Source organism: Bubalus kerabau, chromosome 14, assembly GCF_029407905.1.
Source record: "Bubalus kerabau isolate K-KA32 ecotype Philippines breed swamp buffalo chromosome 14, PCC_UOA_SB_1v2, whole genome shotgun sequence".
In the NCBI taxonomy this organism is placed as follows: Eukaryota; Metazoa; Chordata; class Mammalia; order Artiodactyla; family Bovidae; genus Bubalus; species Bubalus kerabau.
The window spans coordinates 62697650-62724519 of NC_073637.1; the positions used below are offsets into that span (position 1 = coordinate 62697650).

General features: G+C 37.1%; 1 protein-coding gene across 9 annotated transcripts in view; it reads right to left on the reverse strand.

Annotated features, from left to right (window-relative positions):
• RIMS2 (regulating synaptic membrane exocytosis 2) overlaps positions 1–26870 on the reverse strand; it is a 611677-nt gene that overhangs the window by 89345 nt on the left and 495462 nt on the right. For 8 of the 9 annotated variants that reach the window (XM_055546480.1, XM_055546481.1, XM_055546482.1 and 5 more), the window contains one exon: positions 8759–9000. In XM_055546480.1, the coding sequence (XP_055402455.1) occupies positions 8759–9000 (242 nt within the window). Of the gene's footprint in view, positions 1–8758; positions 9001–24337; positions 24535–26870 lie in introns of all 9 variants that reach the window. The other variant, XM_055546476.1, reaches the window with a different exon arrangement.

Below are 26870 nucleotides of genomic sequence, written 5' to 3' on the forward strand. Positions count from 1 at the left end.
GAAGATCTCCTGGAGAAGGAACAGGCTACCCACTCCCAGTATTCTTGGGCTTCCCTAGTGGCTCAGATGGTAAAGAACCCACCTGCAATGTGGGAGACCTGGGTTTGGAAGATCCCCTGGTGGAAGGCAAAGCAACCCACTCCAGAATTCTTGCCTGGAGAAGCCCCACCCACAGAAGCCTTGTAGGCTACAGTCCATGGAGTCTCAAAGAGTCAGATATGACTAAGCGATTGCTCATGCAAAAAAACTGAAAATTAAATTTTGTAGAACAAATGGTACTGCTGAACCTATCTGCAGGGCAGGGATAGAGACACAGACATAGAGAACAGATTGTGGACACAGTGAGGGGAGAGGGTGGGACGTATTGGGAGAGTAGCATTTAAACATATACAACAGATAGCTAGTGGGAAGTTGCTGTCTAACAGAGAGCTCAACCCTGTGCTCTCTGACAACCTAGAGGGATGGGATGGGTGTGGGGTGGGAGGGAGGCTCAAGAGGGAGGGGACATATATATACTTGTGGCTGATTCACGATGTTGTACGGCAGAAACCAACACAGCGTTGTAAAGCAAATACGCTTCAATTTGATATTTGGAAAAACTAATACAGTTATGTAAAGTTTAAAAATAAAATAAAAATTAAAAAAAAACAAAACAAATTTTAAAAAGATATGAAATTCAGTTTAAATTTAAGGTATGTTAAATTAATTTCAGTAACAATAAAATTGCTCTTCCGCAGCCACTTGTTGATCCTACTTTGCTACAGAAGTACTTTAACATAACTTATGCTAATAACAGCTTTCACTTATAAGAAATACTTTGTTTGCCTCATCTGTAACATTTGAACCACTTAAGCTTATTAGCAAATGACAAATAGTGACATGACTTTTAATTAATAATGGCTCGTAGAATTATAAGTGCTAAAGCATTATTATAATTTCAGTGGTGAGAAATATGCCTAAATTTAGTGTTAAAGTCACATTCTTTGTTAGCTTAACATGTTATGTATCCTTTAGTGTTAGTTTGGGATTTCTAATGACATAAGGAGACAGTACTACTATTTAACATCTACATTATTCTTCATTATTACAAAGTTATCTCTTAATAGACTTGTGAATTTAGCAAACATTCACTTAGAATTATTATATACTAGAACAGAGTACATCATGAGAAACGTTGGGCTGGAGGAAGCACAAGCTCGAATCAAGATTGCCGGGAGAGATATCCATAACCTCAGATATGCAAATGACACCACCCTTATGGCAGAAAGTGAAGAAGAACTAAAGAGCCTCTTGATGAAAGTGAAAGAGGAGAGTGAAAAAGTTGGCTTAAAGCTCAACATTCAGAAAACGAAGATCATGGCATCCGGTCCCATCACTTCATGGGAAATAGATGGGGAAACAGTGGACACAGTGGCTGACTTTATTTTTCTGGGCTCCAAAATCACTGCAGATGGTGATTGCACCCATGAAATTAAAAGACGCTTGCTCCTTGGAAGGAAAGTTATGACCAACTTAGACAGCATATTAAAAAGCAGAGACATTACTTTGCCAACAAAGGTTCGTCTAGTCAAGACTATGGTTTTTCCAGTGGTCATGTATGGATGTGAGAGTTGGACTATAAAGAAGGCTGAGCACTGAAGAATTAATGCTTTTGAACTGTGGTGTTGGAGAAGACTCTTAAGAGTCCCTTAAACTGCAAGGAGGTCCAACCAGTCCATCCTAAAGGAGATCAGTCATGGGTGTTCATTGGAAGGACTGATATTGAAGCTGAAACTCCAATACTTTGGCCACCTGATGTGAAGAGCTGACTCATTGGAATAGACCCTGATGCTGGGAAAGATTGAGGGCAGGAGGAGAAGGGGATGACAGAAGATGAGATGGTTGGATGGCATCACCAACTTGATGGAGATGGGTTTGGGTGGACTCTGGGAGTTGGTGATAGACAGGGAGGCCTGGCATACTGTGGTTGATGGGGTCGCAAGGAGTCAGACATGACTGAGCGACTGAATTGAACTGAGAACAGTAGTTTTAAGTCTTTTGGAATTACATACTAGACAAGTTGTTTAAAATCTTTAAAATATTACGTCCATTTCAGTAAAAAATTATAAACATATTTACTTTTTGAATACATAAAATAATATACAAATATTTTAAAAACATTACAGTGCAATAAATATTTGTAAATCATTATTCAAATGGCAAATTAATACTTTATGCTCTCAAGAAAAATGTTTGAAGTAATATTCATTTTAGTTTTTAAAAATACTGGTTTGCTTACAAAACTGTTTCCTCTTTTTCCTGAGCACTCCCTGGACTACATTTCCTAACCTCCCGTTTTCCAATATCTTGTGACTGAGTTGCAGCCAATGAAATACAAGCAGAAGTGATCTCACTATTTCCAATTCTTGCTCATAAACACTCTCCCACGTGCTGGCTGAATACACAGAGCTCCAAGGCCCTACAAGAGGGCAGAGCCACGAGATGAAAAGAGCCTCAAACTCTGAATGACCACAGGGCAGGCCACTGCCCACTGGAATAACTGATATTTGGACTGGTATCTGCTCAATGAATAAACTTCTTTTGTACTAAATTTTCACAGTTTATATTTTAAAGCAGCTGGCATTATGTTAGCTAATAAACAGAGCAATTTGAGGGTCTGGTTCCGAATTCAGTTTTCTCATACTTAGTTTTAATAATGTCATAGTTGAAAAAGAAACTTCACAAAGAAACACCATAGATCATATAAAGTATAAATGTAAAGTTCATCATTAATAATAGTGGCTATAATCTGTATTTTATTAATTTTCCTGAGAACTTAGAATTTTAAGGGACTTGTCAGATCTTAGAGTGTCACTGTATTTACTTCATCCGCACCTAATGTAAAGCTTGACATAAGGTTAGAATTTTCAGGTCTACCTTTTTCGTGTAGTTGCAGTGTTGGTATTACACTAAATTCAGTTTCATTGCAAGCCTCTTGCAATCTCTGTAAGCCTCTTGCCCACTTTCTCAGGGATAATGGAACTAACACCTCCAAAAAGGCATATGACACCTGACTGACACTCAGACCAACTGAGAAAACTAGGGTAAAGCCATATATTAAGTATGCTGCCGCTGCTGCTGCTAAGTCACTTCAGTCGTGTCCGACTCTGTGCGACCCCATAGACAGCAGCCCAACCAGGCTTCCCTGTCCCTGGGATTCTCAAGGCAAGAACACTGGAGTGGGTTGCCATTTCCATCTCCAATGCATAAAAGTGAAAAGTGAAAGTGAAGTCGCTCAGTCGTGTCTGACTCTTAGCAACCCCATGGACTGTAGCCCACCAGTCTCCTCCATCCATGGGATTTTCCAGGCAAGAGTACTGGAGTGGGGTGCCATTGCCTTCTATGTATATTAAGTATGGCAGTGCTTAATTTCTTTTTCTGTCTTTTAGGCTAAAAGACAAAAATAAGTTCCACCATTTTCATTCCATTCTTCAGAGAACTTCATCATGAACTCCAAAGAAGTATGTGGGCCTTTCATTGGAGATCAGTTTATTTGATATGAGCAGACACTGAGAAGGAGGTACAAAATAAGAAAAAAAAAATAGTCTAGCCAAGAGATAAACAAATATACAAATGATTACAATTACTAAATGTTACAATTAGAGGAAATAAAAAGTACTACATGAGCTTAGAAATTACTACAAGATGAAAAAAGTTGAGATCCCTGAGTGGCCACAGGTGATAACAGCTGATCTCTGCTTCAGCTCTGGATCTGAAACCCTCTCACCTATTCAGTATTCCCCAGAAGTATCCCCTCTGTTATTAAAAAAGCAAAAACTCTTCTTTGACTCTATTTCTTCCAAGCTATAGTCCTATTTTTTTATTTTCTTTTTTTAAATCAAAATTCTAGAAATTGTTTTTATTTGCACCAATACAGTAGCATCAGTCATATGTGCCTACTTAAATTAAAATTATACAAATTTAAAATGTATTAGTTAGTCACAGAAGCCACATAGAAAGTGCTCAAGAGCCACACGTTGTATTGGATAAAGCAGATGCAGAACTTGCCAACAATGCTAACAGTTCTGTTGAATGGTGCTAGTCTAGACTATAACAGAATAATTAAGAATGAAGAATGAATATACTGCCTGCATTTCAATTCCAACTTTGACCCTCACTAGTTGAGTAAACTTGGGGAACTTACTCTTTTTGCCTACATTAGTTTCCTCATCTGTAAAATGAGGGTAATAGTAATTAATTCTTTCTTCATAACATTGTTGTGTGACTTAGATGACTTACATGTAAAGTGCCCCCCAAAACTGCCTAGCACGTGAAAGTGCTCCATAAGTATTAGGTGTTAGAAATTGCTTTAAAGGATCAGTCGCATTTGTTTATTTTTAATTGATTCTATTCACTCATTTTATTTTTGGCTGCACTAGGTCTCTGCTGCTGTGTGCAGGCGTCCTCTCATTGCTGAGAGCAGGGTCTACTCTTTGTCGAGGTGTGTGGGCTTCCCACTGAGGTGGTTTCTCTTGCTGTGCAGCAAGGGCTCAGCAGTTGCTGCACACAGGCTCAGGTGCCTGGCAGCATGTGGAATCCTCCTGAACCCATTGGCAGGTCAGGGAAGTCCACGTGTTATAACTTTTATTCTGGAAATTATTCTCACAGTCTCTACCTCCTCTCTCATTTTTGTTAACCTGCTTAAATCAGGCTTTGTCCACCATTGCAAGGTTTGTCAAGGTTTGCCAAATTCCTCCATCATGTGAAATCCAATGGTCAACTCCCAGTCTTCACCTTATCTGAATTACCAGAAGCACTTGACAGAGATGATCATCTTCCTTAAAATATTTCCTTCCTTTGGTTTCTAAGATACCATATTCTTCTTTTTCATTTTCTTTAATGGCTGCTCTCTCTTTAGTTTCGTTTAATGGACTCTCTTCCTGACTTCTAAATGTTGGTATATAACATGGCTCTGTTTTTATTATAGTTTTCTTCTTGATTCAAATTACACTAAGCAATATTATCTAGTGCCACAGCTTTAAATATTACCTGCTGATTACTCCCAAATTACATGTTTAGCTTGACCTACTAGACTACAGTTGCATATCTAATTAAACATATAACTGTACTTAGATGTTTAATGGGCATCTCAAAATCAACATGTCTAAAATAGAATTCCTGATTCCCCATATGAGGCTGAATTTGCTACTGATAGCTTACATCTGCAAAGTGATTTTTAAGTGCTGAAAGCACTTTCTTATACATTTAAAGTATGATCTTATAAAAACCCTGTTAGGACAGCAGGTGTTAGTTCCATATGTCAGATGAACATTCTATGACTCAGATATGTTGGGTAGGTTTTTTTAAGAGGCCATATTTGATATCTTATATAACCCAGGGTAAGCAATAGCATCCAAGTCTCCTTATTCACTCCATGCACTTTCTACAGGGTTGTGATGTTTAGCAAGATATATTTAAGTTTTAAAAATGGCGAGTTTCCATTTAGCAGTCAAAGGACACAAAATAGCATGGGGATAAAAGAGAGATATGAGTTAGCTACTATGTGTATTAACCAATATATCTCTAAATGGTTTCCCCTTCACCAATTATTATTTATGTATGATTGCTGATATAATTCAGAATAATTTCAACATTCTTTAGAAAGATACTATTTTGCTGAGCCTTCTACTCTTCAGAAGTCAAGCAAGTAGTCTTTATCTCGTCTTGAAAATTCATACTGGTAAAACGATATTTACTTTTATGATGATAAATATCATTTTAAGAAGCTGAAGGCATTATGTGTGACATATCATTCATTAAGTGATAACTCTACAACTTAAATACATGCAGATTTCCATGCAGAGGCCAGGAAAATCAAAACAAAGGATCTAATGTAAGATCCAGCATCACAAATCCATTCATTGTTTTAGATAATGCTATCATATGATCAAAGTTTAGGCAATAAATTTGAAGATTTAAGTTTTAAACACTGTTAGAGCTTATTACTGTATTTTTAAAGAAAAGACAACATAAAAATCTTACTTGAAACATATACACATAAATACAGAATTTAGAAACCCAATGAAAGTTTGGAGTTCAATAATTACGAAACTATCTCTGTTGGCTATTCTACAGTTAAACTTGGGCTTTAAAGTGAGAGATACTCTGAATTCTATTGTCAATACAGGTCAAAGCTATACAGTGTGCAGATAGGAATAATTACACATTTTAAGATGATAAAAATTTTAACCATTACAATGTCACTGAATACCAATGAAGACCATAACAAAAAGAAACACATTATTTTCTGCTATGCTATATATGTAAAAAGGGGCTATAAGGATATAACAAGGAAAAACTACATTTTTAAAATCTGCCAGTATCACAGTGTTTCTGAAGATAAAAACCAAATCAGTGTATGGTCAACAGAGCTCTATCATTAAATAAAATACTGTCAAGGAAAGATATATGGGATATTAATGCCCAAACTACAAAGAATGAAATTGATCATTGAGAAATACTGACCATTTTCTCTTCAAATCTTCTACATTCTTAGTTTCTGTGACACTGCTCTCTTAACAGTATTTGTTCTTTCTTCATGGTAATATTTCCTTGGTCTTCACTGGCTCCTCTTTCTCTGTCCAATTCTAAAAAATTAATCTTGCACAAAGTATTTTCTTCATCTACTGCTCTTTTATCTGTAGTGTTCTTTTTGGGCAATCTCACCCATGTTCATGGTTTCAAGCAACCTCTAAAATTTATGATTCTCACATTTATATCTCTGGTTTTGACATGAGCCTTAGAAGTATGTATTTAAATATGTTCTAGACATTTCTACTTGGATATTACATAGATATCTCAGATTCAAAGTGTCCTAAATTGAAGGACTCACCCTTCTTTTCCCAACCTACTCCTTTTATGCTTCCAATATCCATTAATAGCACTATAACCATCCATCCATGGATGCAAGCCAGAAACATGAGAATCACCTTAGAATCTTCTCTCCTTCACCTCCCCACATCAAACCCATCACTAAATTGTGTGACTGACTGGCCTTAAGGTATGTGGGATCTTAGTTCCTTGGCCAGGGATCAACACTGCACATTCTGTATGGGAAGACAGTCTTAACCACTGGGCCACAGGGAAGTCCCTGACACAGGATTTTGAAGTAATCTGTTTAAGTATATATCTTCTACTAGAGTATAAGCAATTCAGGTTATAAATGATTACTGAATCATCTGTGTTCTCAATTTGCCCGGCACACAATAAGTGTTCAATATTTATCCAAAACCCCCAAATGAACAGAATTAATTATTTAGTTTAACACCACATATTCTCTAGCTTGTAGTCTGATTAGAGTCTATTTTAGGTTCTTCATTTAAAACAATTAATAGACTTTAGAGCAGTTTTAGGTTTACAAATGTAAGTTTTAAATAGAAAAATGCAATAAAGTTCTAACTGCTAGAGAAAGAAACCTCTCAACTTCAAAAGGCCAACATCTATCATTTTAGCACAACACAGTTAATTATGTATGTATAAATATTAGCAATTAAAAAAGTCATTTAGATATGATCTCTCTGTCCATACATTAAATCCCTAATTCTATATTAAAACACAAAATAACATTTTAAAACACTATGTAAAAAATTAAACTCTAAATTAACATTAAACATAAATTAAAAATTAAACATTAAATAAAAATTCTAACATAATCACAGTAAACATAGTAAGTTACAACCAGGATATAGGAAAGCCATCAAAATCTTATTTCAATATAATATTATTATATAAGGCTCAAATTTCCAGAGTCACTGGTATAGTTTGTATTAATAAGATTAGGCGGGTCCAGGAACTAACGTACCCTTAAATTCTTCTGTGTTGCAGATTTATGCCCTGACTTCTCTGTACCAGACATAAATGAGATTTAATCCATTTGCCTATAATTTATTTGCTGTAAAAGAAACACCATATTACATGCTTTTGTTTGTGTGTTAAGTAGAAGATATGCTATTATTTCCCAGATACCAGGGACTGAATGTTTAATTATCAACACCCATTTGAAAAAAGACATTGCTTTGACTCACAAATAAATTCTTAATTGCTAACAGTGGCTTCTCTGAGTTAGGAGGGTGGTATCTAATTTATTTTTGCAGATGTGATTTAGAGACTGAATTTTCAAATAGCAAAGCTTTGAATATCTTCCCCATCAGCAGAAAATTCCTCCACCCCTGCAGCTGGAGAATATTGCTGCTTGAAATGTTAACCAGGAAAGTAAAAACTGCAGTGAAGAAATTGATACAACTGGTAAATGCTGCTTACAAACTGAAAAAGAAGTTAGGCTGTCAGCAATAAAAGAAGTATATTATTCACACAAAATATGTGGTGTCATCTTCATCATGGTAACTTGCTGGGAGTGGAAATTAACTTGGTGGGTTCCAACTTGAGGAACCTAAAGAAAAGCAAATATCTCACAGATCAGAGCACCTTTGCAAAAGACCAGAAACAAATCAGGGGGACCACAGCTGAGCTCCTTGAGGAGAAAAGACGTGAAGCGCATGTCAAGAACAGTAACCAAGGTTCACTTCCAAGCAGGTTTGCTCATCACTGAAAAACAAAGTCATGGTTATATTTTCAGAAAGGTCCACTAGTTTAAAACGCCCCTTTCCTTCTGGTACTTGTCATCATCCACACATTACTGAGGCTGAATGAGTAAAAGAAAGGATTATGTGTTTTAATTACAACTCAATTAGGAAGTCAACAGTAACATAAAAATGCCTACCCGTTTGGCTGAGCTGAGAAGCACTGCGGCTCTTCCGGGAAAGACCAACGATAGCTACCATTTTGGCCCCAATGCTAGAACGTCGCTTTTTGCTGCTGGTGCCCAAGGCACCCACTGCGGTGTCCGACTGGCTGCCATCATTCTTCTCCAGCGAGCACATGTCTCCGCTGATGCTGGTGCTTTTGGTCATGGTCTTCCCTGAGATGCCCATTTGTCTGCTTTGCATTTTGGATGTAAAGACACTGTAGGCCCATGGATTGTTAAAAGTGATGGCAAGAGCAAAAAGGAAAAGACAGAAAAAGGTATTTTAGATGAAACATCTGGAGTGTAATTCAATTATATCATTAATGGGGCATGTTTTTAGGATTTAAAATTTTTCAAACACCATGGTCTTGAATGGGTTTTACTATTCAGGGCCAACCTTAACATAAGTATCCAAAATCAGACATATTTTCATTTCTGCTTTCAAAGAAGACACTGGTTTGCATGGCCACAGTGGGGAGAAAAAAAGATTTGTGAAAAATAAGTGGGCTCATTTAAGAGAATATGCTGTCTTACAAGTGCAATATGCTTTAAGGCAGTCATATAACAAAAAACAACAAAAAAAAGAAGTTTCCAAACCATTCTTCTCTAATTTGCTTTACTACAGCCATCAAAGAGAAATTTGATGACTGGGGAAATTTTACAAAAAAATGGCAAAAATGACAGCATCTACTGCTGAGTGGCTGTTTAATTTTCTCATCTTATTAATAAGATTTTTCTAAACCTTGTTAAATTTTCTAACAAGGATTGATGTTTTCATTAGTTTTGAATTAAAAATAATTTATTTCACTTTACATTTTCATATTTATTGATATGTCTATATTCCAAAAATGAAGGAAAGATTTTCCTCTTGTATTCATTTGAAAGAAAGAAAAGTCAGCAGTTTTCCATACAATATGGTCCAGAGAAGGCAATGGAGAAGTACCCCACTCCAGTGCTCTTGCCTGGAAAATCCCATGGATGGAGGAGCCTAGTGGGCTGCAGTCCATGGGGTTGCTAAGAGTTGGACACGACTGAGCAACTTCACTTTCACTTTTCACTTGCATGCATTGGAGAAGGAAATGGCAACCCACTCCAGTGTTCTTGCCTGGAGAATCCCAGGAATGGCGGAGCCTGGTGGGCTGCCGTCTATGGGGTCGCACAGAATCAGACATGACTGAAGCGACTTAGCAGCTTACAATATGGTCAGAAGGCAATAATTTTTAAACGGTTTTTTTCCTCTATCTAGAGTAATATTTACTGAAAAGTAAGGACTAGGAACCAAACCTGGGCATCCCTGGCATGGAGTCCTAACCACTGGGCTGCCAGGGAATACCTAACACGTTAGTTTAGGTATTAACCTATGTTCATTTTCTCCAAGTATTTAAGAGGGAAAAGACTCAGTGTGAATTTTTTAAAAAGACAGTAAAGTGGACTATTTTATCATTCATATTAGTTTCAAGAAGAAATGAGGCATAAACAGACCAAGAGATAGCAAGAGAGGAGACAGTGTATACACTTCTATGGTGACACAAACTAATCATTTTCAAGTTTGTTTGATTTTGCTATTTTTCAATAAGCAACTATAGAATAAAGTAGAAAGAGTTTGGAGGCAACAGATGGGGGCTTCAATTCCAGCTTTATTTCTATTTAACTGACTTCCTTCAGAAAGTTTATTGCTTCTACTTGATCCTCAGGGTCCTCATTTAGAAGAGAATATTTCACTGTACCTTCTTAAAGAATAGACATAATATTAAAATAAAAATTCAATAAATAGAAATGACAGCAATTAGGGAATATAGACAATACATAAAATAAGGCTAAAGCCCTTCAACATATATATGTAAATACTTAAGAGCATCAAAAAATAATCTTTATGATTGTAAATTTGAAGACTTCGGAGAGTCAAATGTCTAAAATGGTTTTCATATAGCCAGCGTTACGTGGCTATATGCAGGGTGGACTACACTGAGAGTCGGGAAATCTGGATTTGAATTTTGGCTTTACTGACTAATCTTAGGAGAGTTGTTTCCCTTTCTGGAACTTAACTTCTTCATTTAATAAATGAGAAAACTTAAGTAAAGCACTAAGCAGAGTAGGAGACACATAAGAACCCCAAAAATTATTCTCTTCCTCCTTCTTATTATTATCTCCACCACCGCTACCACCATCATCATCCATTAGCATCAATTAAACCTGTTGAACTGGAATATCTATAAGGTCCCCTTTAATGATGAAACACTTTGCTCCCAGAGTATATCTTGTTTCATGGATTCTGGGCAAATGAACATAGAAATACAACATGATTTTATGGTATGCTATCATCAGAAAAGGCATGGCATAGTCTAGAAAAGTCAAAGTTCAGTCAAGACTAAGGCTTTCAAAATAATATATGTTCCATAGTCACAATAACTAGTACTCTTGTTTTGTAGGAACTTTTATCCCAAGCATACTTTTCTAAAAGAACCACCTACTACTACCTACCAAGAAAGTTAAAGATACACTCTCAAAATATTATACCTTGTGACTTTTGCATTTTAATTCTCATGGTTGGATATTAGGGCATAAAGAACTTAGCCAAAACCAATCAGGATATAAAATACTAACTGAAAAGATAAACAAGTTTATAGATAAATGTTTTACTGATTATTTGGTTTTAAAGAAATGTACTTCTCTTCAATCTAACACCTTTGATAATGCATTATCTACAAGAAGGGTTATTAATGGTTTTGTATGATGGATCTACTTCTCATCCCCTTAAAACAGAGATCATCAGGATGAGTTTGTGTAGTTGCTCTTCATTGCCACGTTTTGAAGGGAGGGTAACTGAGTCTAGGGTGTCACTGTTGCTTTCTTTTACTTTCCTCACTTGGCCATCACCTTAAACTATACGCAAACAATACCGCAAGCAAACAAGCTATCAACCAACATATTAAAAGTCTTGTGACTCTTTACTTATAGCATATTTCGTAGTAAAGAATCTGTAAACATGGGTGATCATTTGGAATACTTAGTGGTTAAGAAAACACAGACCCTATCATTATATTATTATTTTAAAAGAGAACATCTGTAACGGTCTGGTAACAAGGTAAATTACCAATGTTGCTGGTGGGAGTATCAGTGATGTATCTCTGAAAGGCACCATGACAAAATGTATCAAAAGCGTTAAAAAAACATGCCTATCCTTTAACCTATCACTTTTACTTTCAGGATTTACCCTAAGGGAAAACAGTAATGATCATAGATTTAGCAAGAATACTATTTACTGCAGAATTGACTGTAATAGTAAAACACATACACACACAAAGGCAAAACCCCCAGAAATGTCCAATGGTAGAGGATGTTTAAATAAGTCATGTTCATCAATAAAATAGAATATACCTTTGAAAATGCTGTTGTAAATAAATATTTATTAACATAAAATATGTTCTTGATATGGGAGAAAGGGTGAGAAAGCAGATATCTGCAGTTTAGCTTTGGCTGGCGCACATACCAAATATGGATTCACTCTACCACTAGGGCACACAAGCAAATTCAAATCCCAGAGTGACACAGAGTCACAAACAGAAAAGAAAAGAAATTCATATAAATAGAAATAAACATCTCTTTCTAAACTGGGTAGTTCAGGAAACCTAGATTCATAGTTGACTTACTAGCTACCTGCACTACAGGAATAAAGGGAATATAAAGAAAAATAAAATATGTTTCAGATGTTTATGTTCTTTGGAAAGGACATACAAGTGTATACAGAAAGAAATCTAAAGGATGTACTGTGAACAGTGTAAAGTGGTTTTAATTTTCTCTGGTTGGTATTATGCTTTTTAAAAATGTTCTTTTTTTTCTATTTTGTTTTTTCCAAAATGAACATAAAACTTATCGGTAACCAGAAAAAAAAAAAATTAAAACAATCAGACAAATGAAAAAAGCAATGCAGGACTAAAACAACTCAATTTGCATAGTTCATTCCATAGGCTAAAGGTACAGCATGGCTTTCAAGCTAATTCCATGAGATTACTACACATTAATATTGGGCACTGATACAGGATGCTCAATTCCAGAAAGAAACAGTGTTTCCACATTCTGAATATGGTTTTATGCATATTTCTCATTTTTGGCATTGGAAAATAATGAAAAAGTTTATATATGTAGTAGTCTTGAAATGTGAAAAATTGTCAGTACAAGCAATTTACTTGTCAGTACAAGCAATTAACTATAGTTGTTTAAAGTTGTATCCTGAAAGATTTTTTAAAGGGCAAATCTCGTATCATCTATAATTAGGAGAAAGGATTTCTTTGGAAGGAATGATGCTAAAGCTGAAACTCCAGTACTTTGGCCACCTCATGCGAAGAGTTGATTCATTGGAAAAGACTCTGATTCTGGGAGGGATTGGGGGCAGGAGGAGAATGGGACGACAGAGGATGAGATGGCTGGATGGCATCACTGACTCGATGGACCTGAGTCTAAGTGAACTCCAGGAGTTGGTGATGGACAGGGAGGCCTGGCGTGCTGCGATTCATGGGGTCGCAAAGAGTCGGACACGACTGAGCGACTGAACTGAACTGAATGAAAGGCGGTGAAATACTTATAAATAGTCTCCAAAGACTTAATTAGCATATTTAAGGGATTATAGCAGTTACTGATTAAACAAAATATTTATAGACAAAACTATTCATTAACAGGTTTAAATGAGTACAACTAAGTAGTTCGGCTGTTAAGATAACAAGCAAACACAGGACAAAGATAAACTCTTGAGTTTGTGAGAGTACAAACGTAAGAGTAACATTGTAAATAAAATACACAGTCATGAAAAAATATTTCATCATATTGAGAGGTGGGAAGGTGATTAGGAGAGAACCTGCCCAAGGAATTAGAGACTGGAGTGACTCAGAATTGTTATGAATGAAGTAGAGAGGGCCTACCAGCTCCCAGAATGGAATATGAGAACTGCAGTGCAGGGGCAGAAAAGACACTGGAATGGGACTATTTATAACATCTTAGGCTAGTAAGTGGTGCTAGAGAAGGCTGCTGCTGCTAAATCACTTTAGTCATGTCCGACTCTGTGTGACCCCATAGACGGCAGCCTACCAGGCTCCCCCATCCCTGGGATTCTCCAGGCAAGAACACTGGAGTGGGTTGCCATCTCCTTCTCCAGTTCATGAAAGTGAAAGGTGAAAGTGAAGTCACTCAGTCGTGTCCAACTCTTAGCGACCCCATGGACTGCAGCCTACCAGACTCCTCCGTCCATGGATTTTCCAGGCAAGAGTACTGGAGTTGGGTGCCATTGCCTTCTCCGCTAGAGAAGGCTAGGAGGACGTAAAAGTTAGAAGACAACAGGAATAATGATAGAGTAGGAAAAAAAACCCCACAGAGATGAGCCAAAATCCCAACCATTATGCAACCTTGAAAGCCTTAATTCTCTTTCTTGTATTCTTGGAGGCATGTGCCAAGAGCTAACTGAATACCCATCACTACAACTCAGACTCGACTGCACCCGTTGTGAGTCACTGAGTGGATATCTGGCTTTGGAGTGCCATTTCTTTCTGGCATATACCTTGTGGGGAGGGGGAAAGGAGGAGAACAAACCCTGCTAAAACCCTGCTCTTCACCTCATCAAATATTTTTTCTGTATTAAATATTATTTCCTTCCTAAAATGTGGAATTCAAAATGATTATGATCCTACATTATAATTTAATAGACAATATTTCATTTACTCAAATGACCATCTACAATTTTAGGCTAGTGAAATAGTAACCATTTATTCAAATGTTTATTGCATATATATTCCCACAAATGCAGGGATACAAGAATGATATGACATAGGCTCTTTTAATTAATGTACTCATAGATATATCAGCATGTAAAATGCAAATATGGCTGCATGAGAACGTTTAGAATTAAGAGTCCAATGACCAGTTCTAATGTCATTAAACCTTAATTAAGTTAGATGATCAAGAAAAGATCTCTCTCTGAAGAGTATAAAAAAACTGAGTTCCTCATGCTAATTCTTTGATTCCTGGAGATGACCAGAATTTGAACATTTGGTATTTTTAACAATAATTCAGGTACTGTATATAAATACATTCTATCAATGCACTATAATGTATCAGTATATTATCTAAGTGTACTTGAGTGTGTGTATTTGTCTATGCTACAAAGTTGATGTCTAGAGTTAGGGAGGAATATTTAGCTAATCAAAAGATTGTTTTTTAGTCAAAACATCTTCCTTGACTATATCATTAGTAATGAAACTGTGTTTAATGTTCCTAAGTCTTGGATCTCAGGATAGGAAGCAGTGCCTTGCTGATTAAAGAGCTGATCCTTGCTCATTTGGAATGAGTGGACATGAGTCCTATCACTTTTGGGCAGAAGCATTTGAATGGTGGTGTTCAACTCCAACTTCCCTTTCCCTCTGCTGCTGGGACTGTGAAAGACAGAGCCTCTATCGGACCGAGCCCCTGAGTGACTATAATTTTTGTTGATTATGCAACTAAGAATTCAAGGTTGTTTATAACAGCAGCACAATTTAATATGTCTTGAATAGCAAAGTCAGGAGAGACTGCCTATGAAAAAATCAATTAGGAGTTTATAGTCTAGCAAATCCCATGGATGGACGAGCCTGGTAGGCTGCAGTCCACGGGGTTGCTAGGAGTCGGACATGACTGAGCGACTTCACTTTCACTTTTCACTTTCATGCATTGGAGAAGGAAATCGCAACCCACTCCAGTGTTCTTGTCTGGAGAATCCCAGGGACGTGGGAGCCTGGTGGGCTGCCGTCTATGGGGTTGCACAGAGTCTGACATGACTGAAGCGACTTAGCAGCAGCAGCAATAGTTCTGGGAAAGGAAATAGGAACTTAGGCTACTCCATTGCTACTACTAATAGAAAACAAAGCTAACGTAAAAGTTATCTAGAAGGAACCATCTATATAGCTTAGTATCTGGACCTAAGAATAAGATATACTCATAGCTCAAATTGATAAGCATTTATTATATTCCAAGTGCTTTCTATGAATTAACTCATGTAATTGTCTTAAAGAGGACTTTCGTGGTGGCTCAGGAGGTAAAGAATCTGCCAACAATGCAGGAGATCCAGGTTTGGTCCCTGGGTCGGGAAGATCCCCTGGAGAAAGCAATGCCAACCCATTCCAGTATTCTTGCCTGGGAAATTCCATAGACAGAGGTACAGTCCATGGGGTTGCAAAGACTCAGGAATAACTGAGAGACTAACATTTTCACTTTCAATTCTCTTAAAGAAGAGAAAATGGAGGCCCTTAGAGAGTATAGTGTTTGCCAAGTGGTACTGATTTACGAAACGATAATCAACACTGGACCAGTGGAATTTCCTGATGGAGAGGTTCAGTGGAAGAACTAAAGAGCCTCTTGATGAAAGTGAAAGAGGAGAGTGAAAAAGCTGGCTTAAAGCTCAACATTCAGAAAACTAAGATCATGACATCTGGTTCCATCACTTCATGGCAAATAGATGGAGAAACAGTGGAAACAGTAGCTGACTTTATTTTGGGGGCTCCAAAATCACTGCAGATGGTGATTGCAGCCATGAAATTAAAAGACGCTTACTCTTTGGAAGGAAAGTTATGACCAAACTGGACAGCATATTAAAAAGCAGAGACATGACTTTGCCAACAAAGGTCCATCTTGTCAAGGCTATGGTTTTTTCAGTAGTCATATCTGGATGTGAGTGTTGGACTACAAAGAAAGCTGAGCACCAAAGAATTGATGCTTTTGAACTGTGGTGTTGGAGAAGGCTCTGGAGAGTCCCTTGGACTGCAAGAAGATCCAACCAGTCCATCCTAAAGGAAATCCGTCCCAAATGTTCATTGGAAAGACTGATGATGAAGCTGAAACTCCAATACTCTGTCCACCTGATGTGAAGAGCTGACTCATTTGAAAAGACTCTGATGCTGGGAAAGATTGAAGGCATGAGGAGAAGGGGACAACAGAGGATGAGGTGGTTGGACAGCATAACTGACCTAACGGACATGAGTTTGAGTGGACTCCGGGAGTTGGTGATGGACAGGGAGGCCTGGCATGCTGCAGTCCATGGGGTCGCAAAGAGTCGGACACAACTGAGAGAATGAACTAAACTGAACTGAATTGAGGTTCAGTAGGAGCAGGCGGTACACTCAGGCCAAGTGCTCAAGGGAACAGTCAGGGCTAAACAGAAAGAACCAAGTATTTGCTGAACAGGAGAGGACAGATGAAATTAGGATGGCCTGAAAAGGATGGAAATGGTCTTTGCATTCTTGAAAGTGAAAGTGAAGTTGCTCAGTTGAGTCGCCTTTCCATCCTTCTTGGAGGAGGAAATGGAAACCCACTCCAGTATCCTTGGCTGGAAAATTCCATGGACAGAGGAGCCTGGTAGGCTGCAGTACATGGGGTTGCAAAGAGTCAGACATGACTGAACAACTGAGACATGCAAGAAGGAAGGCAGGCTAAGAGGGTAGCTGCTGCTGCTAAGTCGCGTCAGTCGTGTCTGACTCTGTGCGACCCCATAGACGGCAGCCCACCAGGTTCCCCTGTCCTTGGGATTCTCCAGGCAAGAACACTGGAGTGGGTTGCCATTTCCTTCTCCAATGCATGAAAGTGAAAAGTGAAAGTGAAGTTGCTCAGTCGTGTCTGACTTCGCAACCCCATGGACTGCAGCCTACCAGGCTCCTCCGTCCATGGGATTTTCCAGGCAAGAGTACTGGAGTGGGGTGCCATCGCCTTCTCCAAAGAGGGTAGAGAGAGCAAAATGAAAAAGATTGAAAAGATAGTCCAAGGATTACTTATATTTAAAGATTAGGAAAAGAAGAGTGACTGAGGTGAATAGAGATGCATTCTCAGAAATAAGAAAAATAGTATAGAGTCAAATTCCACAGAAGACAAGAATAAGGTTCAGGAAAGTTGTGGTAGTCAAATGATACGGAGTTAATTACCAGGAACATTTAAGGAAAGCTACAGATTTAGAGGTGTGGAGGACACAAATGACTCTTAAGAAAGCAGCTATTGAAATTCCTTCAAGATGGAGAAATACATGAGTTTAAAACATGAATTTTTGATTTAGAACATTAAATTTTTATGCTGTGAGGAATTCTACTAAAGGGGAATAACAGGAATTCATCTGTGTATCTGTTAAAACTGTCTTACCACAATTTCTAGATCCAAAACTACATGGCTAATAGTTTACCAGAAATGTTTCTTTTACTCATTGGTCCTCTTTTTCCTAACTTAGCAAATGAGGTTAAAGATCATTGTTAAGGTACTTTTAAACTCTGGATTTTTATGACCGTAATGCCTCCGTTGAAGTGGTTTTTTAAATTAATCTCTTTCAAATTTTCATGGTTCTTTTTTTTTTTTAATTCAGCTTTGCCTATTGTTCCCCACAATTTTCCTTGATATATATATTTTAAGCAAAAACATGTCTCACTTCACAAGTTTTCAGAATAAATTTCATAATTCTAATCCATCAACTCACCATATATATAAAATCTCCTTTAATTTTTCTATTGGGCTTCCCTCATAGCTCAGTTGGTAAAGAACTTTTCTATTATTTCATCTGAACTTTTCAGCTAACCTCATTATTTCTATATATAAATCTTTTAGGCAGAAGTAGACTTCCCTCTGGCTTATTTTCATGTTAATTTTGTTGTTGTTGTTGTTGTTAACCACATCATTACATGATACTTCTCAATAACAGGAAAAAGAAAAGCTCCATGATAAATTATCAGAAGGGACACTCACTGACCTATTACTTCAAGGATAAATTTACATTTTTCACCATTCTTACTAATGTCAAAGGAACACTAAGAGTTAAAATTTTGTGAAAAAAAGTGAGAATTTGATTTATTCTTGCTAATCATGCAGCTCTATAATCAGTGTATCAAGTTTTGTATTTAACAAATGATGAATATGCTGCACTATTGAAATGATTACAGTACATAAAAATTCACATTATGCTGCTAAAAATAGCACTGAAAGCTAAACTATAATATGAAAGCATTCTTGGACTATAACTAACCTATACAAAAATCACTAAATATTGAGTTTCAAAATGTATAAAAATGTATGAAGTGAAGTGAAGTCGCTCAGTTGTGTCTGACTATTTCCAACCCCATGGACTATATATAGTCCATAGAATTCTCTAGGCCAGAATGTATAAATGGTTATAAATTAAGAATATTAATTCCTCAGACTTTAGAGTACAAAAGACATTCGTTCCATATTTTGAAAAATAGTGGATACTCTGATTTTTTTCTTTTGAAAACTTGATTGCAAATCAAATTCAAGTTAAAAAAATCTACTTTGTATAATCACATTGCAACATTTCAGAGACTGAGAACATACTTTAAACCTACATCTTGATGAAATTTAATTACTATCTATAAATTCTTATATCTAATTAAAATTAATGTTTCAAGAAGAATCTACCAGATTTTCTAGTAGAAGAATAGAAGAATCTACCAGAATTTCTGGAGTCCCAAAGGATTAAAAAAAAGAAAGAAACTCATTCTAGAATTATTTTCAAGAGGCCATATATACATCGTGTTTAGTTGCTCAGTCACGTCCAACTCTTTGTGACCTCATGGACTACAGCCAGCCCACCAGGCTCCTCTGTCCATGGGGACTCTACAGATAAGAATACTGGAGTGGGTTGCCATGGCCTCCTCTAAGGGATCTTCCCAATCCAGGAATCAAATCCAGGTCTCCCGCATTGCAGGTGGATTCTTTACTTCTGAGCCACCAGGGAAGCCCAAAATATACATTACCTATACATTATACCTTTATATTTAGAAACAAGGATGCCTTGTTGGAAATTGTCTACATTTTCCTTATACTTGTCTGACAATAACTGAGACAAAGAAGTTGTTTCTTGCCCTTTTATCTTTCTGAGCATGTGTGGGAGTCAGGTAAAAAGATTTGTAAAGAACCAGAAATAACTTCCATGTTCCAAGTTCTTGGGATCTGTGGCATTATATATATATATATATATATATACACATTATATAATATATATACATTTGTACGACTTAACATCAACCACAGCAACATATATTACATTATTCTCCTAGTGAGCTTTGCCTTGTTGCGGTAGTAAGGGCTTTCTTCTCAGAAAAGTTAGCCTTTTTCACAGAGAGCAGGGCTCAGGAGACTGGGCCATTAGACGTGGAAATGTCAGTGAAGAGGAGGAGCACACTGAGCTTCCTGAGACAGTGCTCTCGTTAGTTATCAGGTTTGCTTGCCTGCAACAAAATTAGGGTTCTGGTGCGAGCCTGTTCAGTCGCTTCAGTCGTGTCCGATTCTTTGCAACCCTACTGTTCTATAGCCTGCCAGGCTCTTCTGTCCATGGGATTCTCCAGGCAATAATAAAGCGGGTTACCTCCAGAGGATCTTCCCAACCCAGGAATTGAACCCAGGTCTCCTGAATTACAGGTGGATTCTTTTACCGCTAAGCCACCAGGGAAGCCCTAGGGTTCTGGGCTTAGAGGTCAAAAAAACAAGGAGCTTGTTCATCAACAGAATGTACCAAAAGGCCAATGATTACCGATATTTAAAAATATCTAAACAGCAAAGCTCCAGGTGAAATTTTTTTGTATGTCTTAGTTCAATTTTAGTGGATATTAAACAATTAAGGTCTAAACAGAGTGTGTATGTGCATATGTGTATTGATTATGTTCAGTTCAGTTCAGTCGCTCAGTCGTGTCTGACTCTTTGCGACCCCATGAACCGCAGCACGCCAGGCCTTCCTGTCCATCACCAACTCCCAGAGTCCACCCAAACCCATGTCCATTGAATCAGTGATGCCATCCAACCATCTTATCCTCTGTTGTCCCCTTCTCTTCCTGCCTTCAATCTTTCTCAGCATCAGGGTCTTTTCCAATGAGTCAGCTCTTCACATAAGGTGGCCAAAGTATTGGAGTTTCAGCTTCAGCATCAATCCTTCCAATGAATACTTAGTGTTGATTTCCTTTAGGATGGACTGGTTGGATCTTGCTGTCTAAGGGACTCTCGAGAGTCTTTTCCAGCACCACAGCTCGAAAGCATCAATTCTTCAGCACTGAGCCTTCATTATGGTCCAACTCTCACATCCAGACATGACTACTGGAAAAAACCATAGCTTTGACTAGACAGACCTTTGTCAACAAAGTAATGTCTCTGCTTTTTAATATGCTGTCTAGGTTTGTCATAGTTTTCCTTCCAAGGAGCAAGCGTCTTTTAATTTCATGGCTGCAGTCACCATCTGCTGTGATTTAGGAGCCAAGAAAATAGTCTGTCTTTGTTTCTATTGTTCCCCATCTATTTGCCATGAAGTGATGGGACCAGATTCCATGGTCTTAGTTTTTTGAATGTTGAGCTTTAAGACGACAGCTTTTTCATTCTCTCCACCTTCATCAAGAGGCTCTTTGCCCTGAACCATCCCATGGCCTGCACCAGGCAACTAGAGACCACCCCTATAACCCAAAGCCCAGCTTGCAGAAATTATTCAGATTAGCCAATCTTAAACTTTATTCTGCCCCTTCTTATCTTTCTTGCCCCAACAAAGTTTCTGGCCTTGATTTTTCTCTCACTCCTGCCCCTTCTGTCTCCTGACCTTCCCTGTTGCTCTGCATGGTTGCCTCCTTTTTCATGGGACAAAGTTTATTACAAACTTTGTTTTCCTGAGTCCCTCCTGTGTCCTCCTGTGTCCCCTCTTGTGGCCATACCTGACTGACCATCACACAGAACAAAGAACAATATGTATGTGTATGTATATACACTTCTTGTCAAGGACCATGATTTATAGCCCTATTTAATAAATTTAGAAAAACAAACTTATAGAGGGGATATGAAGCAAAACTCTCAGAAGCTTTAATGTGTAAATTACTTTGTAAGTATAGCATGGAATTAGGTTAAGACTTAACTTGCATATTTTAAATCGAATTTAGGCATTTCATGTGGAAAACAAAATACTTTCTATAATAAGTAATTCTTTGTCATTAAAATATACTTTTGTTGTCTCATTAAATGAATACTGGTAATTTCCCTTTGAATAAATACAGTGTTAATACAGTGTTAATACATCTAATGTCTTGAAATGTCTGAGATTATCCCTTTGTTCATCCTACAGAAAATTTTCATGTAAAAATGTGCAAATACATGATTTAATTTAGTATATTTGCTTAGCTTGTGTTTGTGCATGTAGACAATGTTCCAGTCATCATTACCCAAGTATAAGCTTGCCTTTTACATGTCACTCAGAACTCATGAAGAACAGAAAGATTGTAGTCTGTTTCAGTGATTATAATGACAGTAATATTTTGACAAAATGCCCTGGGTCATATATACTGAATCTTCCTTGGAGCCATTTAGAGGAAAGCCTTCAGATTGTTAGAAATCTAAACTTATCTTTTCTTCTCAGATTTCAAGTCAGTCAGTTCTACAAAGATTGTGAATTTCTGTTCTGGAATGATGTCTTGGTACACACAACGCTAGTCTTTTAAGGCTGTCAGCATTTTTTAGTCTAGTGCATGGTTTTTAAAGTTTTCCTTCTATTATGAGCAATTTGAAAGACAAAGACTAACATGATTAAACCATGAAGTATTATTTTTAAAAAGAAGCTAAATTTTCCTGAGCTAAAGTATGCTTTAATGTTTAGGATATCTAACATAAATGTGAGGCATTAAGTATTGCATCTTTGGCCCCAATGAACAAACAAATTAAAATATACAGTGAGAGTGTCAAAACTAAATCTATGGTTCTCTAAGTATCAGTATTTTATAAATTTCCTTTAGTTGGACTAATCAACAAAATGATTTTTTAGGTTTTTCTACATTTCGTTTGCCAAAAATAAGTTATTTTAAAGAGTTACTGTTCAACAAGCTTCAAAGAAAAGCAAATTATACTTAAAATAGGCCTAATTCTTCATACTGGGGTAATGAGGGAGTTCTACTTCTCAGATTCTCTTAAGCTTAGGTCATGGTCTCTCATAGGAAAAGTTTTATACTTGATTCTTAGGTACTTGTACTTCAACAATATTAGTGATTTATTCAAGGCAACAAAATCTGATAAAAATCTGGTAAAATTAAAGAGATGAAACATACATTTAGGTTCAAAGTCAGACATAGATTTCTACCCTATTTCTATCATTTAATAGTTCATGACCTTGCGTTTACTTCTTAACTTGTTCTGAGCTTTTTCTCTTCTTTTTATTATATACCCTTCCACTTGAAGCTACATGGGGCATTTATTATATACCCTTCCACTTGAAGCTACATGGGGCAAGAACTTTATTTCTTTTATTCACTGCTAAAGCTCAGGTTTCAAAATAATGTCCAAGAATCTACGATGTAACCTGGGCACATTTGTGCCAAAAGTGCTCACATGGAACATTAGACTATTTTCTTCTCAGGTTTGTGTTGAAAACTGACAACAAAAATTAATTTAAGGATATTATGACTTCCACTGTGGTTAGCTACTTTATGAAACTAATACACTCCCATTTTCTATTGATTTTGAGAAGCCAAAGGCTAGAAAATAACTTAGATAATAAATATCTATTCACCATAATGAAATAATAAATGTGAATAGAATTTAAGCAAGTTGTAAATGTTGTCTCAAACATACTTCTCCTGCAGTGTATTTATAGGCTGCTTATGCTTTCGTGGCTATTTATCTAGTATAAGTTCTTTTTCTTTAATGAACATAACCTGTTACTTCTCTTAAAATCATGTTTGGATGGTGAATAATGAATTGCACATACAAATGCAAATACAGAGTATTTTTTCACCTTAACATTTCTTATAGTATTCAATTAGAAGCATATAAAAAGCTGATGTGTTTGAGTTTTATGTTGCACTGAATATTTATAATATGATTTTGATTTTAAATGTTGAAACCAAAAATGTCGTTAATTGCCATTAAGTAGAAACTCTAAATTTTAAATGTAAAAATGTAAATTTAAAATGCATCATTTATTCCATTCTATAGAATTAAAGGCTTCCCTTGTGGTTCAGATGGTAAAGAATCTGCCTGCAATGCAGGAGAGCCGGGTTCGATCCCTGGGTTGGGAAGATCCCCTGGAGACGGGAATAGCAACCCACTCCAGTATTATTGCCTGGAGAATCCCATGGACAGAGGAGCCTGGAGGGCTACAGTCCATGGTGTCGCAGAGTTGGACATGGCTGAGCGACTTTCACTACTACTATAGGATTAAATCCTTACATTTAAAAATTCTTATGTTCCACAAATAGAAATTATAAATCTTCAGAATTTTTGCATGATTGTGCTATAGAGTAATACACAATGAAACTATTAAATTGCCCAAGATTTACATTAGTCCATTAAAGTCAAATTTATATAAATAAACACAATTATGCCATATGTGTGTGTGTGTGTATATATATATATATATATATATATTTACAAATAGGCACATATAAAAAGTTTAATGAAAAAAATTATGGTAAATAAGACTATGGTAAAAGGATTGTTAATACTAAAAGAGACCAGAACTTTGTAGCAGTTTGAGCTTATTTACTTTTTATAAAACTATTTTTCTTACAAATAAGTATTTTTCCTTACCAAGATTTCTTAAGCTGCTCTCTTAGGAGAAACACAGAGCTTAACTTTGTGTTATTTTGTTGAACTCTCCTTTCTGAAGCCTCTGGGTCTGCACTGCCCAGTACTACTGGCACTGGCACATGGAGCTCATGAACACTTGAAATGTGCCTCCTCCAGACTGTGATGCACTGTGTCAAACACACTGGATACATTGCACACTGTAATATACACAAGGTTTAGAAGCCTTAGTACACTCTCCAAAAGAATAAAATATGTATTGATCTTTTTGTGTGTGCTCAGTCGCTCAGTCGTGTTTGTCTCTTTGCTACCCCGTGCACTGTAGCCTGCCAGGTTCTTTTGTCTATGGGGATTCTCCAGGCAAGAATACTGGAGTGGGGTGCCATGCCCTCCTCCAGGGGATCTTCCTGACCCAGGTTTCCTGCATTGCAGGTAGATTCTTTTAACGACTGAGCCACCAGGGAAGCCTATTAATATTTTTATATAGGTTAAAATTTGATATAAGAATATTTTGGACATACTGGATTAAATAAAATATATGATTAATTTTACCTCCTCCTTTTAATTTTTTAATGTCTATGCAAATATTTAAACTTAGAAATTTGGGCTTACATTATATTTTTCTTAGATGCTGCTGCTCTAGATGACTGATTTAAATGGCATATACAGAGTCCAGCGAAAATATTTGATATAAGATGTATTTTCCTATGTAAAGCATTATTTCCTTTTGATATTAATTACTGTTGTGCTGTGAATAGAGTGAACTAATGAAAAACTTTATAAAGGTAATTAAATGCTATCATATACAAAATATTAAGCTTAATACTAAAATTAACAACTATAATATCTGTGCATACTAAATGGCTTCAAGTTGTGTCCAACTCTTTGCGACCCTATGGACCGCAGCCTGCCAGACTCCTCTGTCCATGGGATTCTCCAGGCAAGAATACTGGAGTGGGTTGCCATGCTGTCCTCCAGGGAATCTTCCAAACCCAGGGATCAAACCTGCATCTCTTATATCTCCTGCACTGGAGCCACTTGGGAACCCCCAACTATATAATGACACTCAAAACAAAATTCATTTGAAAGTGAAAATATAAAGCAGTAAATGAATATTTAACAAGTAAATATTAAAAAGATGAAGCAGACACATGCCCTAAAAATGAACAATCTATTTTTCTATTTTGATACTTATTTGGACATATGTATTTCAACGCTGTTAAGTGTAATGATTCCTTTCCTTGAACAAAGAGTATCTATGATCTGCATATCTAGTAAGAAAAATAACTATCTACTGGGAAGTCAATTTAGTTTATTAGGAGACTCATATTCAAGATGCAGTGCATGACTTATGCTATAACTGAGTTGTCAAAATAGTTTGTGCCTCAGTTGCCCTCTTATGTAAAATGGGGAAAATAATACCCCAACCATATTCAGAAAGTTGCAAAGAGGTTTTTATATCTACTTTCTTTCTAGCTCATTTTATCAGCTATCCTCATTTTTTAATAATGTAAGACCTTTGATTTCATTTTTTTCTCCAATTATCAACCCCCTCATCTTTATTTAACATTTAACTTGACACTATAGCCCATCATTTCAATCACTCTTTTGCAAATACTCTCAACTTTTTAAGTATCCCTCCTCATGTAGCATCCAACTGGCAGAACGTTTTGATAAGTCCTACCATTTGCTTCTTCTGTGCCTACCTCTCAACAGCTGCTGCTGCTGCTGCTGCTGTTAAGTCGCTTCAGTCGTGTCCGACTCTGTGCGACCCCACAGACAGCAGCCCACCAGGCTCCCCCGTCCCTGGGTTTCTCCAGGCAAGAACACTGGAGTGGGTTGCCATTGCCTTCTCCAGTGCATGGAAGTGAAAAGTGAAAATGAAGTCGCTCAGTCGTGTCCGACTCTTAGAGCCCCCAGGGACTGCAGCCCACTAGGCTCCTCCATCCATGGAGTTTTCCAGGCAAGAGTACTGGAGTGGGTTACCATTGCCTTCTCCCTCAACAGCTGAGCACTGTTGAAAAAAACCAAAATTCATTAGGACATATTGGTTCTACTATAATCCACTGTCACCAGCCTCAAGTTACTCTACACCCCTGCTCCCCACTCTCCACAATAGCCACATTTTTATTAGATGCTGCTGCTCTAGATGACTGGTTTAAAATGGCATAGTCAGGTTCCAGCAAAATCTTAGTAGCCTTTCTGCTACTCAAATCTCCCTCCTTTTGCTTTCCTCTCAGCAGATAACTTTTCCTTAAACTTCACAGAGGAAACAGAACCATCAGAAGAAATGATCTTACCTTAAAAATAATACATACACACCAAGATTTATCCATATATATATATACATACACACACACACATATTACATACATACATATATGGGCTTCCCTGGTGTCTCAGATGGTAAAGAATCTGCCTGCAATGCGGGAGATACATGTTTGATCCCTGTGTTGGGAAGATCCCCTGGAGAAGGGCATGGCAACCCACTCCAATATTCTTGCCTCAAGCTCTCCATGGAGAGAGGAGCCTGGCA